Consider the following 20,521-nt stretch of genomic DNA (forward strand, 5'->3'; position numbering starts at 1 on the left):
GTTTCATATACTTTGTTTATATTTTTTGTTTTTTTTCTTTATATCTTAAATGTTTAAATTTGTATAAAATTTAAATTAGTTTCTATTAGAGGACTTAACCTTTTAACTTTAATGAATCATGGAATTTAGTATATATCTATGCATACACATTAATTTCATGTTATTCCAAATATAATGTCATCTGAGCAATTGAGAGGAGCAAATAAAACCTATTTCTAATGTATTTTATAAATTGTTATAGCTTAAATACCCTGCTCAAGTCACCTGTTGAAAAATTGGCTTGTCTTATTAATTCCTATATCTGACCCTAACTGAAAGATTCTTCATATTGTACCTATATAGTCCAGCTAAATTTGAGCTTTTAGATCATCACCTGGTATTTATCATATATATATAATAAATAGTGATTAGAAGTTAGGCCCATTTGTAGAAAATCTTCATTGAGTTGCATATTTCTGTCAGGCCTGGGTAACAAACCTGATAGGCTATTTGAGCTATCCAGAATGTTTGAATATGTAGTTTGGCATCTTTTTGTTTGCATCTCTTGAAGACTCTTAGCATTTAGGTGGTAGAGCTTAGCTACTGGAGAAATAAAATTATCTTGGTTTAGTTAATTGGATTCTTCTAAATGTATTGCATTCTGCAATGGTTAACTTCAAAATGTGTTTATCTGGTGTGGCAGTGCTGATAAAACAGGCTGTTCACAGCAACAATTTAATAGAATATCAGATTTGGAAGGAGCCTTGAATAACATTTAGTTTAGCCACTCTACCTAGTGCTTGACTGCAACAACCTAAATTTGTAAAAGAAGGGATAAAATAAAGTCAGTAATGGTAATTTCCCCCACAAGGATGTTTTCTTTGAGTGTTCTTCTGTTCTTGGTTGAATTACTTGAGATGCTCCTTTCTCATCTAACAAAGTGTGCTATTGAATGAATGGAATGAATGGATGTAAGTAGGATCAATAAGTTTGAGAGAAAGTTTATGACATTTAGATTCACTATGACTGATAGTGTTTTGGCCATTTTATTTCTATTTTACATAAAAGTTAAAGATAAACGTCAAATCCAAGTTCAATAACGAAGCAATACAGAATCAAAATTAAGGTTGACTTCTGGATTGTAGAAGTGCAGTTCCTATAGAAAGCAAATAACATTGTAAGCATTAGTTAGAAATTTGAGGGACTCATTTGCATATACTAAGTTTTTCAGCTGTGGGCTGTGAAGTGTGGCATAGGGCAAAGTAAATTCATGGGGAAAGTCAGGTTCAGATACCACTTGCTTTAATATCCCCTTTATTCTATGATAAATACTAGATATGTATTAAATAGATGTTAAAGACAAATTAATCAAGAGTCTTTGTAGCGTCAATGTGATTTTAAAAATAGGAGAATTATAAATGGTTGGTTCTTCAAGGCACAGTTAGGAGCAAAACCTTAAGATTTGTTAACTTTTCAGGGCTCTGGAACAGTGCTGTCCAATAGAACTTCTGTGATGATGAAAACATTCTATCTGTATTTGTGCTGTCCAGTATGATTGCCAGTAGCCACATGTGGTTACTGAGGACTTGAAATGCTAGTGTGACTGAAGAATTTAATGTGTTAGCCTACATTTAAATAGCTGCATATGGCTTCTTATTGGACAATGCAGCTCTAGAATCTACCTACAGGATGTGAGAATAACCTCACAAAACAGCTCATTTTGCTCAAATGAGCATTTATCAAATGATTACCTTGTTTTAAATAGGCATTAAATTTTAGTTTCTTAGGGTAAAATGGATGTGGTTTTGCTTTATAAAAAATATAATAAAATTCTTAATGTATGAATTAGCTCTTAGCTAATTCAGAATTATTTGCATTACAGAATTTACATTTACCTGCAACTCTTTCAGACACATTGACTAAAATGAAATACTTGGACTAGCCTAAGACCGTCAGTGTCTCACTAACTAAAATTTAATAAAATTCAAACATATTGTCAAATGACATAAAAATGGGCCAGTTTTAGGCACCAAAACTTAAGGATTTATGTGGTTTTAGAGGACATAAAGGATTTAGGTGAGGGAAGAGTTTAATTGGATTGAGTAAAGTTATGTGTGGTAGGGAGGATTGGTGGGAATGGGGTGACCTTCCCAGAGTGAAGTTAGGTGTGGGTTGAGGTGAACGAATTGTAGTAGAATGAATTGGGCTCAGGATGGAACTTCATTATAGAAGGACGTTTCTCTTTTTTTTGTCACTACCTCTCAACTTACTTTTTTGTTTTCTTCTAGCCTTAAGGTCTGGGTATTGGGAGGAACTGAAAGTAAGAGTAGACCCATGGTCTGGAAATGTTGTGTGTCCACTGCAGGCCACTGGCTTCTTTGCGGAGTTCTTGATGGAAATGAAGATGTTTCTTCAAAGCAGCTTTTTGCCTAAGGAGAAAACCCCACCCACAATCTCAATACTGATTAAGCATCCTAAAAATTGTCCTTGTAAGCTTGTTGAACTTTGGGTTTGAATAATCATCAGTTAGACTTGGGGCTCCTGATCTTGCATTTTAGTGGAAGATTATACAGTGTGCATTCAGTTACACATGAAGGTTAGAGTATCATGCGACTCCTACTGGAAAATGAAAAGGAAAAGCATAACTCAGAGTTCTTAAACCTGCATTGCTGGAAGGACCTCCCTTATTGTAGAGAAGGAAACGAGAAGTTCACGTACCTGGGCCAATGTTAGACAAATGAAAATGAAATAGAGTCAGTTGGCATCAAGTTCTAACACTTGGTAGAGTGAGGATCAACCCCTCACACACTCCTTTATTGGTTTTCTGCTTTCACCTACTTGCGCTAACCTTACAAAATTGCTCAACTTACCCTGGTATGACTTGTCAGTTTTCTTTTTGTGAAAAATTGGAACTCCAATAGCTTGCTTTTGGTTTCAATACTTATAAATTCAGCCCTACTGCTATGATATATGGAATACAAAACTTTGAAATTGAATCAGTACATCACAAATGATTATCATTTTGTAATTCATGTAACAGATGGGGAAAGTCTAGAACAGGAACAACTCAAGGATAAGTGGAAAACCTTGAAATAGGGTTCTGGCTGCCTTCTTCCAGTCCCCTAAAGAGTATTAGCTTAGATTGAGATTATAGAGCCAATTAAAACCATATTACTCAAGAGATTCTATTGCCAGAACAATGCAATAATCATTACTATCACTTGAGAATAAAGGAGGAAAATGCTGTTGGCCCCTGATGATGGATTCTGTGCCTTCTAACAAGGCCCTTGTGAGATCTGGTTTTAGCCTACCTCTCTGACTTCTGGGAGTATTCTTTGTGCCTTGTTCACTTCATTCCAGCCATGCTGCCCTTCTTTTATTCATCTGACAGGCCAGTCTTTCTTTAAATCTTTGCACTTACTCTTTACCTGCTGGACTGTTTTTCTCTCAGATGTTTATGGGGCTAACTCCTTGTCATTCAGGTTTCACCTTATACATAACCTTTCAAGAGGTCTTGCCCTGGCCAACCAACCTGAACTCGGCCTTCTGCAATCCTATCACATCTTTAAATATTTTTCTGTAATGCATTTATTGCCAGCTTAGAAAATATGTATGTTAAATATTATAAACATTTATTTAGAATCTCTTGCCATCCCCTCCATCCCTAGAATGTAAATGGCATGGTAGAAGAGGCATCTATCTTACTCCTAAATTCCCAGTGTCCAGAACAGTGTTTGGTACCTAATAGGTACCCAATAAATAATTCTTGAGAAAGGCAGTGGTTCAAAATCAGGGCATCTTAGATCTCTGGTCCTGGCACTGCCCCTAACTGTCTGGCCCTGATCAAGATTCTTCTCCTCTGGGACTTGTTTTTCTCATCTGCAAACCAGAGGGCTGCAATAGATTATCTCTAAACTCCTTTCCAGCTTCTACACAAGTTATATAAGTCTTGCAGAAGTTTTGTGATGTTTTTAGTTCTTTCAAACTATGCTCAAGGGAATGGGAAACTTCAGTTGTCCAAAGGCAGTGCAAGGCTAGTACTAGCATCAGGCAGCGAAGACCTTGAACAATCCCCCTAAGGCAACTGTTGCCCAAATACCCCATACCTGGCTAGTTCCTGATTTTGCTTCATGGCTTCCTCTAGAGCCAGCCTTGCTGCTTCCTCTTCCTTTTGCCTTCTCTCCTCTGCTTCCAGATGAGCCTTCTCCTCTGCTTCTTGTTTCTGCCGTTTGTACTCCAGCCGTTCTTCTTCAGCCATTTCCATCAGGCGTTTGTGTTCTTCTGCTAACTGCATTTCCAATTCCTTCTGCCTTTGCTTCTCTACCTCTGCAGAAAAGGAAAGGGGTTGGGCTCCTCAGGAATTTCTTTATTGGGGAAAACAATTCTCTAATCCAACTCTCAACTGTGATTCCCAGGATCTCCCCATGAGAAATTTTGAAGTTTACCTGCCATCAGGCTGCCAGATCCTCTGTGGGGCTTACCTGAGGGTTAATTGACTGATTTAAAAGTCTTATCCACGTACTATGTGCAGTGCAGTGTGTAATTAACACAAAACCTTGGGGGAGAATTTTCCAGAGCCCACTGTGCTCATGGGGTGGTATGCAGATGGGTTGAGGAGGAGGGTAAGATCAGGGCCTAGAGAAACTTGGTGTGCACTCAGCTGGACTGACCAGTCTAAACAGTGTCATCTGCTGAAGTTTCTTCCTCTTCCGCAAAAGTAGGCTATAGAGATTCCACACATCAGCACCTGAAATGCTGACCTGAAGTTATCCAGATGTTCGATTGTTTCCATCTGCTAGGGAAGGAAGAAAGGAGCAGATCTCTCTCCAATTTATGAAGCTCCTGAGCAATGCTGAAAGGGCAATGGGAAGGGCAGGGTCCCTCTTCAGGGGATTACTGAATTGGGAGCAGGATCCAAGAGTCATTTCCACAAGTGAATCTTATTTTGATCTATCTCAACCCGCTAGAGTCACACATATTAAATACTTTGGGGGAAAAAAAAATAGCTTATATGTTTAGGGTGCTTCACACACTAAGGCCTAGGATATGAATAATTCTGGGAAGATGCAAATGAACAGCCACAGTGGGAGAGAGAGATTTCTGTCCCAGATAGACAGGAGATGCAGAGAGCTCCAGGATCCCCCTCACCAGCTCTCTGCGCTTCCTCCTGCTGCTTTTTTCTCTGTATTTCTTGCAGTTTCCTCCGGAACTCCTCCTGTTGCTGCCTGGCTCTCTCCTGGGCCGCTTGCAACTGGAGCCACTGCTTTCTCTCCTCCTCCTCCTGCCGCTGCCGTTCTTCCTCTCGTCTCTGCTTCCTCAAGCTGAGAAAACACAGATGGTCAGGGAAACGGCAGAAAAAACTGGGATATCCTTGTGAGACAGGCAGTGCCCTGGGGGACGCTTTGCAGACTATAAGCCACAAGGAGCATCTCATTCAGAGGAGACTGGGTTTCCCAAGAGAACCCCAATTAACGGGCAGAAGCAAGAACACAGTGGGCCTGGAACTAGAAGCCTAGCTCTGTGCTCTGGAGTAGGGAACTCAAGTTCCCAGAGCTTCATTTTCCATTCTCATGAAATGGATTTTAAAACCCTTGCCTCACAAGGTTGTTTTGAAGATTAAATGAGTCAAAGCCTATGAAAGGGCCTTGTGCAAAGTAGACAGTGTGGTAGGGGCTCAACAAATTGTTCTCTGCAGCTGAATCTCAAAGCCCTGCCAGGAAGATCCCATGGACACCTGTCTGGAGTCCTAATGGTCAAGACATTGCAGCTTATCTTTGGTCCAGCTTGTTCGTGGGCAACAGGGGTTAGAGAACAATGAGACATGTTGTTTTACATCAGGGCATGAGGCTCAGAACCCAACTCCGCCCTGGCAGAAGTCAACCCCTGCCTTTTTCTTCTGCTTCCTAACATGGCCATGGCCTCTGTGGCTGCTGCCTCGACCCACCGGATCTCCTCTGCGCGGCTTCGCTGCTCCAGCTCCAGCTCCTCCTTCATCTTCTCTGCCCTCTCCATCTGCTCCTGCCAGAGCCGCCTCTGCTCTTCCTGCTCCCTCCTCTTCCTCTCCACCTCCAGCCGTCTCATCTCAGCTCTCTCTGCTCGCAGCCTGTCCCGGGAAGCTTTCTCCTGTTCCCTCTTGGCAAGGAGGGCCTAAGGAAGCAGAGAGTTCTCAGTGCAAGGGACAACGTGGTGATGAGGGGTGAGCTTGCCTCAGCAGTGAGCCTTCCTTCGCTCAGACACTGTCTCTAATCCGAGATGGAATCATTAAGTGGTTGCCACACTCTGACCACAGCTGCATGAACTTCGCTGCTACCAACTTGGGCGCTGATCTGACTGACCTGGATCCAAGTTTTTCTCTTTCTTCAGGATTTGAGTATCGCAACTTAATTTTTCTGATGTTGTCTTCCTCTTGGGGCTATTGCCAGGATTAATTGAAACAGTGTAGGTGCCAAGATAATGTTTGGTACATTGTATGTCTAGAGTTGTGAACTCTAGCTGTACTTTAGAATCACCCAAGGAACTTTTAAAAATTACTTGAGGCCAAGTAATGAGAACATATTGATGGGAGGCATTGTGGTTTTAAAAACTTTGGTGAAGTCAAGGCTGAATAGGTTCTAAATAAGGGTTCTGGATAAAGGCTATTTTACCAGGGGCTATCTTAGGTATAGATATATTTGACTTACACAGAATGCCATATAAACCTGCTTTTTTCCATGAAAGTTTCTCTCAGTTTATGTAAAAGGTGTCTTAGCTTGTTTTCTCTCCCTGGTGCCTCCTTTCAGTCAGAAATATGTCCACGAGAGGAACCTTGAAAGGCACCTCTTCCACATGTATCCAACTTCCTTGCTTTTCAGCCTTTTCAGAGGCAGTACAGTACTGCAAACTGGCAATGAATCTAAGAAATTCTGATAATCTAGCAGGCTTGGAAAAGTTCTGTACACAGGTTGAAATATTTATCTGCCATGTAGAGCAGAATTCCATAATCTAGGCAGCTGGAAGGATTGAGAGCTATAAAAGAAAAATCTGAAATCTTTTTTGGAAGACCATGGGCTATAAAATAAATAAATACATAAAATAGTGACAAGAGTTCTGATTTTGGATTCAAAAGACGGGTTTAAGTCTTGGCTCCGTCACTTGATGATTGTGTTACTCTGGCAACAGACATTTAGCTCTTTCTAGGCTCAACTTTCATATCTATAAAATGGGACGAATCATACCTGGTTCAAAAGTGTGGCTGTAAACATTAAATGAGATTCAGCAGAGAAGTACCATATGCATGTAGCTTATGCAAGTTTAACCATAGTGGTTTAACTGCGGATGTGTTTGTAGTATTTAAAGATACTCTTTTTTGAACAACAAGATCTCTCAATGCAGTTCAGCACTGTCATTTCAGTGGAAGAAATAGTGATCTATTTCTTCTACTTAAATAGATCACTATTTCATAGTGATCTATGAACCTAGCCAGAGGAATAACTGGCTATGTTCGTCTCGTTGAAAGATGTACCTGTATGGTATTTTTGATTAGCTGCAGGAATTTTCTAAAGTAATTTTCCTTACGCTCACTCAGTTTTCCTCTTAAATACTTGACACTGGAATCAAGGCCCTTGGAACAAATGACTCTTACATGCAAAAGCACCTTGTAAAGGCAGATATGTGTGTGTAAGCTGCCTGTGGGCCAGCTGTAGGCCACAGAAAAGCAGATAAGGAAAGGAGGAATTTCTATAGCCTTTGGGAGGCAAGCAAGGCATGAACTCCAGGCCAAGTCAAGGATGTGTGTTTGGCTCTGATGGCCTGAATTTACCTCTCCCTATGAGACCTATGAGGCCTGTACTCTTCACAGATGGGGGCTGCAGTGACTCCCTGCTCTTAAACACCTTGGCAGTTTGGGAGCTTCAGAATGCATCATTTCAGAGTGGCTTTGCTACTCTCTTTGATCTGGCTTCTTCAAAGGGTCAGTAGGTACCAAAGTAGAACAGATAAAACCATTCCATAGTAGAGTGGTTACTGTAAAGGCAGTATACTTTGGGACAGTTTTTTCTACCTCTGCTGTTGCACCAGTGAGGACAGAGATCCCTCTGGCCAACGTGAGAACATTGGCCCTTACCTTGGAAGGGTCCTCATGGCTTCTCTCTTCTTTAGAGTCCATGTTTCCTGTGACAGTTACAATCTGGGTTGGTGATGATCTTCCATCTATGGAAACTTGGCTCTCCTCAGCATCATATCTGGGGAAAAGCCAAGGGTCCTCCGCAACAGAGCCCGAAGGAAAGAAGTCTCTGTCTGAGGTGTCCCCTGTTTCCTTGGAGTTAATGACCTCAGGCCCGTCGAGCTCTGCCACTATTTCCAGATTCCTTTCTTTCTGTGTCCTTTTCCTTTTGGCTCTTGTTTTTTTCCCTTTGGGCATTAACTCTGATTTCTTTTCAGCCTTTAATTCCCTTGTCTTTCCTGGAGGAGAATAATCAAGGACAGAGGTATAGCTAAGTCAATGTGATCTCTCTGCATCCTTTTCAGTAACTTTTCAACTTCGCTGTGTAAAGAAATCATATGGAGTGCAGATTCCTGAGCCCCAGTCCTAGAGTCTGATTTGGTAGGAATCTGTATTTCAACAGTCTCTTCAAGTGTTTTAAGAAGGGTAGTTCCCAGACCACCCTTTGAAAAACTGCCTTAGTCTATTTGGATCAACCATAAATCAGCAATCTTGCTACTAAAAAAGTCCAATTTCACTTTGACCTTTTGTGGGGGTAAAACTCTCTGGAGGGGAGACCTATAGACATAGCTGGAAAGTTGTACTTCCCGAGTCTGGCCTCAGGTTGCAGCTTGTAACCTGGCAAAGTTTAAGCCTTCCATCTCTCAGGACCCTTCCTCAATTCACCTCTGAGGGCCACAGATATTTCCTTTTTCCAGTCCTGCCAATGCTGTGCAAGTCATGGGCTATAATAACGTAAACTCAGCAAGACCTTAAAAAGCAAACTTTGTAAATAAATCTGGCCCAGGAAACTATCCAATGCCATCCTTTCTGATAGCTTTTGATTTGTTTGGAAGTTTTCTGAATCATGTGCCCAGGGAAGAATGGGCTGAAGAAAGTTTTCAGAAGCACAGGAATCTGAATCCCTTGTAAGGTGCAACATAGGGAATCAAGAAGAAAAATGATAGCTGGGGTAAACATTCAGAACTGGTTGCCTCCTTCCCCTTCCCAAATGCTCTGATTGCCCAGTTCTCAGGTTATGATGTATTATTAGCTCATAGAGGCAGTGGTAATAGCATGTATTTGGAATCAAATGGCAGGGTCAGACCCTGGATCCACCACCACTTTACTGTTTAATCTGTTTGACCTTACGCAAGTCTCCCAACCTCTCGTAGCTTCAACTACTACATGATATAATAATCGCGCATACTTAATGAAGTTGTTGTGGGGATTTCATGATATTATATATGCATAGCTCCTAATACAGCGGATATTTAGTAAATAGATGCTAGTATTATTATCATTTCCTCTCTTGGTGATCACAAGTGTCTAGGCACCCCAGTTATCTCTACCTGTTTCCTAAGATACTGGCATGAAAAAGTAAGGCCGCAACACCATTTAGCTGTGGCGGTTGAGGAGACTCAAAACAGAGAGCTTGTCCCATAGGATCCATGCTGATTCTCAGTGACACCTCCTAGCCCCCATTACATGTCTCCTGGGTCATTCTCGTGGACATACTTGCTTACCAACAGCAGCCTTTGCGTCCACATGGGCCTTTCTTTCTCTCTCCCTCTTGGGCACCTTAGACTTGTCTGTCTTGGTTTTTTTCTTTCTCTTGACTTTGTCAATCAACTCCATCTCCTCCTAAAGGTGAACAATTTAGGAAAAGGACCATGCTACAGGGACCATGACATATGAACGAAACAAGAAAAAAAAACTCATCAAAGGAAGATTATGTTGAACAAGACAGAATGGATTAGAATGGAATTCGTGTGGGTCCCAGATGAAGCAGAAGACCAAGTCTTAGAGAAAATGGAGCTGCTGGGAAGAAACTAAGGTTCCGCCTTTGATTTAAAATTGCTGGATATAACTTCATAGGAGAGAAGAGGAATAGAATACATTATATGATCTGCCCCCCTTTTCGATGCTAAATCATGGTCTGCATTGTTGGATCAAAGTGAAGTAGTTTTTGCCTTTGATAGATTGCTGTTGCCACCATTAATGGGTAAGTAGTTTAAATCAAAACCAGCTTTATTTACTGCTGCAATATTTGCCAACTTTCAGGAAACCTTAAGCAGATGACCGCAGCCATGTGAGTCCTCATCTTTCCCTGTGGGCTGGGACAACATGGAGGTTCCTTCTAAGAGAGGATGGCAGAGCAGGGCCATGGCTGCCTACTCAGTACCTGTGATACTGTGACATATATATTTGGTCTACATGCTCAGTCCCTGGCACAAAGCCCCTAAAATCCTTATAATTTCTTGAACATAAAGATGAAAGGAGTGTCTTTTGTTATTCACAACCACATCTTAATGAGGTAACTTTTGGAAAGCCCCTAAGGAGAGGAGGCTGGTTGCCATGGGAACCATCTAGGTGATTAGATGGTTGGACCTTTCAGTCCTACACCCCTGACCTCAGAGGAAGGGAGAGGGACTGGTTTAGTTAATTACCACTTGCCAATGATTCTATCAATCATGCCTGAATAATGAAGCCTCCATAAAAACCTAATCCAAAGGCGCTCAAAGGGCTTCCGGGGTGTTGCACACATCCACATGCTGGGACGGTGGTACATCCCAAACTCCATGGGGACAGAAGCTCCTGTGATTGGGACCCTTCTGGACTTTGCCCTAAGCATGTCTATCTGGCTATTCATTTGTATTCTTTATCATAAACTTTGTAATAAATCAATAATAGTAAGTATTTCCCTGAGTTTTGTGAGCCATCCTAGTAAATTATCAAACCTGAGGAGGAGGTGGTGGGACTCTTCTCTTTAAAGCCTCTTGGTTGGAAGTACAGGACACAACATGGGACTTGGGATAGGTGTCTGAAGTGGAGGCAGTCTGTGGGATTGAGTTACCAACCTGTGGGCCCGTGCTAACTCTGAGTACGTAGTGTCAGAACTGAATTATGGGACATCCTGTTGGTGTTAAGAGAGCTGGGGAATTAATTGTTGTAGGAAAAACTTCCACACATTTGATGCCAGAAGTATAAGTATAGAAGAACTGAAGTTCTGTTTAGTATTTTGGTAGGAATTAGACATTGGTACCCCAACCTTCAAAAGGATGCAGCCCAACAGTGGGGTGCAAGGCATGCTGAGCAGGCTACAGATTGGGTTTCAGCCCCAACTTGCTTCACTTCATCAGGTGCATTTGTAAAAGTAAGCAACCTGCACAAATGTCTATGGTGGTCATAATGGGAGCACAATCCAGGTAGGGCCTTTTGACCAAACTCCTAGGTGTTTACACTCACATGACTGATGCTGACTGGTGTCTGCTGATTGAACAGTCTTGGTTCAGTCTTCCCTTCTCTTTCTTTTAGAAGAAGAGATGTGTCTATAGGACCCAACCTCTCTGGGGACTCAGGCTCACGTCCTGGGGGTCCTCTGTGTAGATGGTGTACATTATAATCTTTGCCCCTTTGAAAAAAGCAAACCAACAGGAACAAACTAAAGAGAAACCACTGGTGGACAAGGAAGAGGGAAGGCGAACACTGACCGAGCACATGTTCTCTGTCAGGCACTGTGGTGGATATTTTACATGCTTGGTCAACTCTCTTTTTCTGAATAAGGAAGATGAGAAAGTTTGGTCTTCAGTTTTGGGGTTCTCTCAGGCTAAATCCTAAACTTAGGGAGCAGGAAAGGTAGTTTGCCTCTTTGGGATTGCATATTTGTGCCTTTAATTGAATAACAGAGGATTATCTAACTGAAATTTCTTCTTTCAAATGTTTAGCTGAAAAATAAAGTGACCTTTAAGAAAGATTGTCTAAGAATACACAACTATTAATCTATTTCCTTATGCACACTGACTTGTATTCTTGATAAAATTCAGCCACTAAAAGGCCATATGCTGTGTTAGTTTGGCCCTTTGTAGGATTGCTGTCACTGACTATATGCTTTGAGGATAACTGACTTATTTTTTCTGGGTAAAAAGGTCACTAAGAAACAGCCATATGGATTTCAGTAACAGCAGCAGCTGCCACTACTGTGTCCCAGGCCTGGCTCTGGGCATTTTATTTTTTAGCTACATCAGTATTATACTTACTATGCTGTGCTAGCACAGGGCCTTACTATAGAAATGTGAGAAATATTTGTTGAATGAGGTAAATGGAATTTCCTGTAAATATATGAGTCTTTAAATCATTCAGTGTCACTCTATAAAAACCCACAGAAGTATCCTTTAGAATTTAGTGCTAGGAAAACACTTATTTCCCCTGAGGAACAGGTATGTTGCAAATGAGAACCACAAACCTGATCGTGTTGCTTTTACTTCTTGCTTTCACATTCAGGAGGAATCTCTGTATCAAGTCTGAAAGTCAGAACTCTAATCACAATGTCTATAATGACTTTTGTGGAGTGTTGCTGTTCTTTTTTCTTTTCTTCCTTATTTTACAAAAATTCTTTTTGATTCTCTCTCTCTCTCTCTCTCTTTTTTTTTTTTTTTTGTGATGGGGTTGTTGTTGTAAGTGGTTTAAAACCATTGTGGACAAAGGTGAAGTATAAAAGTTAAAAAAATGGAATTCAGGCAGTCGCCTCACCATCTCAGTGCCCTTGTCCCTTTGTTGCTAGGGAACACAAAGACTTTCTGACCCAGGAAGGAATCCCTATACCACAAGGCAGGTGAGGGCAAGTTCTCTAGTCACTGAAGCTCATGGGAGGTTATAGGAGGCTATAGTTCCAGTTGGAGGTGGAGACAAAAGAAGCACTTAATACACGTTAGCAATCAGTGTTAGTATAATTAGTGTTATTTATTTTACCCAGAGATGAGTGAATGCTGAGAGGAGAAACCAAGGTTGAATTGACAGACCCCAGCTATCTAGGCATGTTTCTAGATCTCAATTAAATGGACAAATGGAGAAAGCTGCTCTACACTCTTAGAAGTTAAACTTAACTCTTCACCCACCCACCCAAAGAATACAGATTCAGTAGGAAACACATTACTATTTAGTCCTCTCCAAGAATCTTTGTTTCTTAGACAGCAATTTAATTCTAGCTGTCAGAGTATGCTGTCAGCTGAAAATCTCCAGGAAAAAAACAGAAGCAAAATAAATTAAAAACAAATATAAACAAGATGAAAGCATAGAAGTCCATGTTGTTACAACTTTGAACACTTACACCTTTCCAACAGCGTCTGCCTCAGGCGTCCGGATGTGATCAGCTGGAGTTGTGCTGAGAGGGCCCAGGATTACACTCCTCGGCTCTTGGGCTGTGAAAACAGAGCATCCTAATCAGCAGAAGACAACTGTTAGTGATCCCAGACGTGGGAAAATGTCCGCCTGGTGAGTAGTCAAGAGTATGTAAATTAGACAATGAGGTGTTATAACCAGGAAATTAGCAAATACTGTACAAACCATGCTGGCACATGGGAAGTGATATAAAATTAGTGAGATCCTTTGGGAAAGCCATATGACAGTACGTATCAAGAACAAGAGAAATTTTCTGGTCCACACGCTTCCCTGAACAAGTTCGATTCTGTCTGATCTCGGAAGCTAAGCAGGGTTGGGCCTGGTTAGTACTTGGATGGGAGACCACCTAGGAGGACCAGGTGCTATAGGTGTAAAAAGAAAAGAAAAGAAAAGATGTTCTGGTCTCTCATGAGGAATCTCACTCATAGATATTTATTATAAGAAAATTATTCGAAAGAAGAAATAGCGTTTTGTACCAACTTATTTATTACAACATTATTGTTAATAATATTAATGGAAAATTAAAAACAGCCCAACAATAGAAGGTTAAGGAAGTAATTAGATAAGTAAATTATAATGCATTGATTTGGCATTTAAAATTATGGTTAAAAGATAACTAATCAATATGAAAAATATGATATAATGACAAGTAAAAATGTAAACTACAGAATAGCTTGTTAGAATTCTGTAAAATATGTATTTAGATGAATAGGACTGGAGGACAAAATAGAAAAAGGAAATAATACATTAGATTGGGAGGTTTATGTGTGTTCACATTTTTTCTTAAAACTCACTGTGGTTATAACATTGAAAATAAAATTGATTTAAAAAATAATGTTATCCCATAGTGAAGGCTTATGCAGGGCACACAATTGGCACTCTTTTCTGGGACTCCGAAGACCATACTGGGTAGCTCTTTGAATGAGAAGTCTCTAGACTAAGACTTCATATTGGACTAGGCTACCTTTTATTTTAGTTACTTCATATAGTTTTTTAATTATTGAAGATATATTTCATTGCAGAAAATTTGGAAAACACAAAAAAAGCAAAAAGAAGACCCCCCCAACACCTAACTACTAGAATGACTAATATTAAAAAGACTTAACTCTACAGAGTTGACAAGGATATGGAGGAACTGAAACTCTCATACACTGCTAGCTAGAATGTAAAATGATATAACCACTTAGGAAAATAGTTTGACAGTTACTTTAAAAATTATTTTAAAACTATTATATTATTTAAAAATCATTAAAAAGTATTATAAATACCAAATCATCCAACTGTAATACTCCTCGGTATTTTACTCAAGAGAAATGAAAGCATACGTCCATACAAAGACTTGTATGCAAATGTGCAAAGCTACTTTATTTGTAATAGTCAAAAACTTGAAACAGCCCACATGTCAATTAACAGGTGACTGGATGAACAAACCGTTATATACATACAATGCAATACTACTCAGCAGTAAGAAGGAATAAAGTATGGATACACTCAGCAACATGGATGAGTCTCAAGAGAATTATGTGGTGAAAGGAAACCAGACAAAAATAGTATGATTCCATTTACAGAAAATTCTAGAAAAAGCAAATGACTCTATAGTGACAGAAAATAGATAAGTGGTAGTCTGGGGATGAGGGAGTCTGGTGGGGGAGAGCATGGGGAAATATTCGGAGTGATAAATATTTTATCTTGATTTTGGTGATGGTTTCATGGACATCTCTCTCTCTTCATCCATCCATCTATCTTTCTATCCATCTGAAAACTTACCTAGTAAATCTTAAAAGTTCTCCCAAGAAAAAAAAAATTGTTAACTATGTGAGGTGATGTATGTTAACTAAACTTATTTTGGTAATCATTTTGTAATATATACATACATCATATTATGCTGTACACCTTAAACTAATACAATGTTATATGTCAATTATATTTTAATAAAACTGAAAAAACTCCAAATCATAACACTGTTTAATGTTTCAATGAAAGAACATTGATGGCTGAATAATTTTATTCCTATCAAGTAATTATACAAAACTAAAATCTAAGAAACAGTAAAGTTGATTGCATAAAAATCCTTGCAGGAAAAAAAAAAAAAATCTTGCGGAAAAAATAGATTATAATATTTAACACTTTAAAAAGTACCTAATTGTACAATTCGAATAGGTATCATTTGTTTATGTCAATCATCCTTTGGTAAAGCTGCTAAAAATCTAACAAAATATGTATTAATACAAATAAACTATCTAAAAAGGTGCTGGCACCTGGTAAAAACAAACAAGAATTTAAAAAAACCTCATCCATGATCACTCTCCCCTCATACAACTACTGCAGATATTTTGGTGTATTTACTTTCATGCATATATAAGAATCATATACTCATATTTTAATAAAATTGATAAAATAATATAGATATAATTTTAATACACTTTGTTATCAGACTTTCCTGTATTATTAAATATTCTAAAAAATGATTTAAATAGCAGCATAGCATTTCATCATGTGGATGTACCATAACTGACTAAAACCAAATGTGTAACTTTTCAAATTGTTTCAAATTTTTATAGCTACAAAGAACTTTGCATAACATAGCCTTAAAAAATATTTTTGATTATTACAAGACTTACTCTTTGTCTACATTTATGATTATTTAAGGATATACAGTCTTTAAGTCACAATGTCTACAGATAAATTGTTCCCTAGCAAATTTGTACCAATTTACAGTCCAAGGAAATAGTCATTCATTCCTTCATTTATCACATGTTTATTAAATACTGACTGCATGTCAGCATTGCATTAAATGCTGGGAATATAGTGGGGAGTAGAAGGGAAGAACAGCCTGGTCTCAGGGAGCTTACATTCTAGTGGGGAAGGTGAATGTTAACACCAAACAAAGCAAGACTAAAACTAAAAATTAAAAAAAAAAACTGTTTGAAAGGAGGACGCTAATATTTAATCCTTGTTTTTCTCTTTCTCTTTGGGCAGTAGATTCTTGCCTGACTTAATTTATTTCTCTTCAATTTTATTTAAAGGTATTATCATTTAAAAAAAAAAGATTTGGAAAAAAGTTTACTTGTCATCCTACCAGCATTGTTAATCCTCTTTTCAGTGTTAAATTGCTGTCCCCATACTACCCTGCCCTGCCTGCCCCCGTCCACACCCCAGAGACTCTTTGCAGCTTGGGCTCCCTTCTGCCATTCCCAAACGTTAAGGATGGCACCTACTGTCTCATACATCAGCCTCCAGACTTTGGAATAGAGACAAAACTGTTAATACACAAGGTGATTGAGGAAACTGGGAAGGTTGACTGGGGTGGTATCTTGGAATTTATTTTGTCTTGAATAATATGTAATATTAACAGAGTGGGAGCTGATTAAAATATTTTAATTCTGGGATGGTTTCTTAACCTTGCTGGCTTAGAAAAAGCTGTCTCATTGGACATTCTCGGCTCTTCACAGATATTTTGAACTTTGGGACAGGGTATGATTGCACCAGCAGAGGGCGTATTTGTATTGACCAAAAGCTGAGGTTCTGCATTGGTGTAATTTCACCATTTTTATCAAAATTAACACTGTCAGTTCTGGGATGGGGGACCATAGAAGGGTTATTTACCAACCCTCTACCCATAAATTAACCTGATACTTAGGAAATACTGAAATAAATTAAGGCAGTACTTTGAATCTTAACTTACAACTTCTGAAAAATCTGTAAAATATTTTAAGAATGTAGAGTACAGAGAAAATACTGTATAATGATTACTCAGGGACTTACCACTGAGCTTTGTGAAATGTTAACATTTTGCCATATTTGATTCCCATTTTTTCTAAAGAGATAAAACATTTCAGAAATCGTCTAAGTCTTCACTGAATTACACTTGATCCCATTTCCCTCACTCTTTGTTCAGAGGTAACTATTCTCTTAAACTTGGTATATTTATCAGTTGACGGGTTTAGAACATGCTATCATAAAATACAGCGCCTTCAAATATTCAATATTTAGAGCTGAAAGAATTTGAGAAACAGCAGGTGCAGGAAGGACCCTCTGACCTCCCCTTTCTCACTGAAGCAGGGCATTAGGCCCTCATGTGAGAGGTGCCCTCCCTATACCTGGAAGAAAGGTGCATCCTTATCTACGAAGACAGAGGAACTCCAAGAGGAATGCTAACAGGCCTTGCTAGATCTTCCCCAGTTTATCACTCTTAGCTTATATCCTTTTGTCCTATCACATTTTTCTATGACGTTCTTCTCTTCAACAAGTCTAGCATGAAAACGCTCAGGCTTAACCACTCCTTCAGGGCTTTATTTTCTTATGCAGGCTCCTGTGTCATGTAAAACTTATATTAAATAAATTTGTGTGCTTTTCTCCTGTTAATCTGTCTTTGTCAGTTTAATTTTCAGGTGCAGCCAGCGGCCCTAAGAGTATTGAGGAAAAATTTTTCTCTCTTACAGTCTTCATGCGTACTTTGTATCTTTACCACATATAAATGTACCTAAAAATAACATATACTCCTATTGTACATATTAAAACTTTACCTCAATAGTATCATTTATATAACTTTTGCAACTTGCTTTATTTTGCTTAACATTTTTTTTGAGATTCATCCATGAGATACTTGTAGTTTCCATTCGTTTATTTTAAGCAGCTGTGCATTATTCCATTGTATAAATATACCATAATTTATTTATTCCTTTTGCTGTTGATGGCCATTTTGACTATTCCCAATTCTTTATGATTCCAGGGTTTTGCATCTTCAAGTCACTGGATATTTCCAAATTGCTATGAATTTCTAAAACTTCACATTCTTATTAATAATGGGTGTCTACAGACTTTTAAACTTTTGCTAATCTGATATATATGAAATGATGCCTCATTTTGTTTTAATTTGAATATTTATGATTAGTAGCAAGGTTGACTTTTTTTCACAGTCATTTATTTAGGTTTCCTTTTCTGTCCATTGCCTATTCATATATTTTACCTATTTTTTATTTGGTTTGATTATCTTTTTCCTTCTTTATTTGTAGCAGTTCTTACTGTGTTTTGGGTACTAATACTTTGTTGGTTATAAGCACTACAGATATTTTCTTCTAATCTGATTTGTCTTTTAACTTTGTTTATGCTTTCTTGTCAAAAACTTCAAATTTTATATAGTCAGGCTTGTCAATAATTTTCTTTATGATTTGAATCATGAATAAGATGTAATTCTTTTTCTCAAATTCATAAAGATATTCTTCTATATTTTCTTCTAAAAGCTTTAAAGTTTTTCCTTTTCACATCTAGATCCAAAATACACTGAATATTTTGTGAGGTAACAATTTAAAAATTAGATAATCAGTTATCTCAAAATTATGGTGAATTATAGTTCATTCTTTCCCCACTGTTTGATAATACTATTTTTGCCATATATGCGTGCATTTATTTCTGGATTCTTTATTCTCTTCTTTCTTTCCTTAAGCAATATCATTTAGTCTGAAAGTAATTTTTGATATTTGGTTGGTAAAACTCTTCCACTTTGTTTTTCTTCAAAATCGTGTTGGCTATTTCTGACCTCTCTTTATGACTTCTGGGATCAACTTACCATGTTCCACCAAAACCCTTCCTGGGGCATTTTAAAAATTGAAATTGCATTGAATTTATAGAGTAATTTAGAGAGAACTGTCATCTTTATGATAGTGAGTTTTCCTCTCTATGAAAATTGTATACAGTATTATACAGAAGATTATATATATTTGGGTCTATTTTTATTTAATAAAATTTTATAATTTCTTCATGAAACTCACATGTCCTTTTATAGATTTATTACAGTTTATGTAGGAAGGCAGGATAAATGTAATTTTTAAATATATATGGTATATTTAAAAATACATTTTAAAATTACATTTATTCTGCCTTCCTACATAAGCCGTACCACTGGATAACTAAATAGAAGAGGAAATTTTCTTTTTTGTGTTTCCCAAGTAATGAGTGAAAAAATGATAGAATTTTATCATCACTATTTTACGACCTCTAATAAATTAATGGATCTATATAGCTGCTGGCACCATGAAGAGACAAGCAAATATTATGTCTCCCGATGGAAGAATATAATGCCCTCCACGAAGTGAATTTGCCAAAAAGATAAACCAAGCCTGAATCTGGTCAAGTCTCCAGATCTAAGTACTAACTTATAGGAAATATAGAAGATAGAGAAACATGTTAAACTACACCATGAGGATGCAATCAGCAAAATCTAGCTTGTAGGAAACTCTACAGGACAAGTTTATTTCCTAAACATAAACTAGAAGTGGGCAGAAAAAATGGAGGAAGACCTATAAATTAAATGAGACTTAAAGGCCATATCAACTCATTACAAACAAATTTCAGAAACAATTATAACAATTATGAAATAATTAGAACATTGAAAAAACCGAATATTCAATTATATTAAAGAATAGTTCTAATTCTTAGGTGCAATAGTGATACCACTATGGTTATGTCAAAAAGTTCTTTTTTGTCTTTTAGAGATACATACTCCAGTGTATATGGGCAAAATAATATAAACCTGGAATTTGTTTCAAAATAATATGGAAAGAAAGAAGGCGTTGGAGATGTAGGTGAACAATGCTGACCAGGAGATGGGGATGTGGGATTCATTGTGCTGTTCTGTTCACCTTTGTGTATGTTTGGGGTTTTCCAAAATAACAATTTTGAAATTACATTATAAATTGTACTTTATGTTTTAAAACACTATTTTTTCCAGAACTGATTTTTATGTATGTGTTGATTAGTAATCTTACTGATTTTTTTGTTTGTTTGTTATTTAAATAGTTTGTCTTTTAAGATCTTATCTACAAAGGCTCTCAGATTTTCCATGTAAGTAATACTATTGTCTGGGAATAACGAGTGTCATTTCCTCTTTTCTGTCCTTTTACTTTTCCTTCCTTGTGCTTTCCCTACTCTGCTGGTACAATGTTGAAACAGAAGCAATGATACATGTGTCCTTATCCTAGTTCTCTCTCTAAAGAGGATGCTTCTAAAGTTCTATCATTGAAGTGTGATGTTTACTGCAGGTTTTGGTAGATACTCTTTATCAAAATCAGAAAGTTCTCATCCACTCCTAGTTTGATCATTTAAAATCATGAATGGGTGAATTAATAAATTTATGTTCCTTTCGTATTTATTGAGATAACCCTAAGGTTTCTTCCCTTTAAC

The 20,521-nt window shown here is 38.0% G+C and overlaps 1 protein-coding gene across 1 annotated transcript in view; it reads right to left on the reverse strand.

Moving 5' to 3' along the window:
- Positions 1–33: 33 nt before the first annotated feature.
- The window catches only part of KIAA2012 (KIAA2012 ortholog), a 95,816-nt gene continuing 75,328 nt past the window's right edge, over positions 34–20,521 (reverse strand). Inside the window, exons 15-22 of the mRNA XM_016161951.2 lie at positions 13,269–13,359; positions 11,408–11,573; positions 9,685–9,802; positions 8,081–8,418; positions 5,924–6,126; positions 5,128–5,300; positions 4,086–4,305; positions 34–2,408 (exon numbers count right to left, since the gene is read on the reverse strand). Of these exons, the coding sequence (XP_016017437.2) occupies positions 2,270–2,408; positions 4,086–4,305; positions 5,128–5,300; positions 5,924–6,126; positions 8,081–8,418; positions 9,685–9,802; positions 11,408–11,573; positions 13,269–13,359 (1,448 nt within the window). The 3' untranslated portion in view covers positions 34–2,269. The remainder of the gene's footprint in view (positions 2,409–4,085; positions 4,306–5,127; positions 5,301–5,923; positions 6,127–8,080; positions 8,419–9,684; positions 9,803–11,407; positions 11,574–13,268; positions 13,360–20,521) is intronic.

The sequence above is a fragment of the Rousettus aegyptiacus genome, unplaced genomic scaffold (genome assembly GCF_014176215.1).
Source record: "Rousettus aegyptiacus isolate mRouAeg1 unplaced genomic scaffold, mRouAeg1.p scaffold_m13_p_2, whole genome shotgun sequence".
In the NCBI taxonomy this organism is placed as follows: domain Eukaryota; kingdom Metazoa; phylum Chordata; class Mammalia; order Chiroptera; family Pteropodidae; genus Rousettus; species Rousettus aegyptiacus.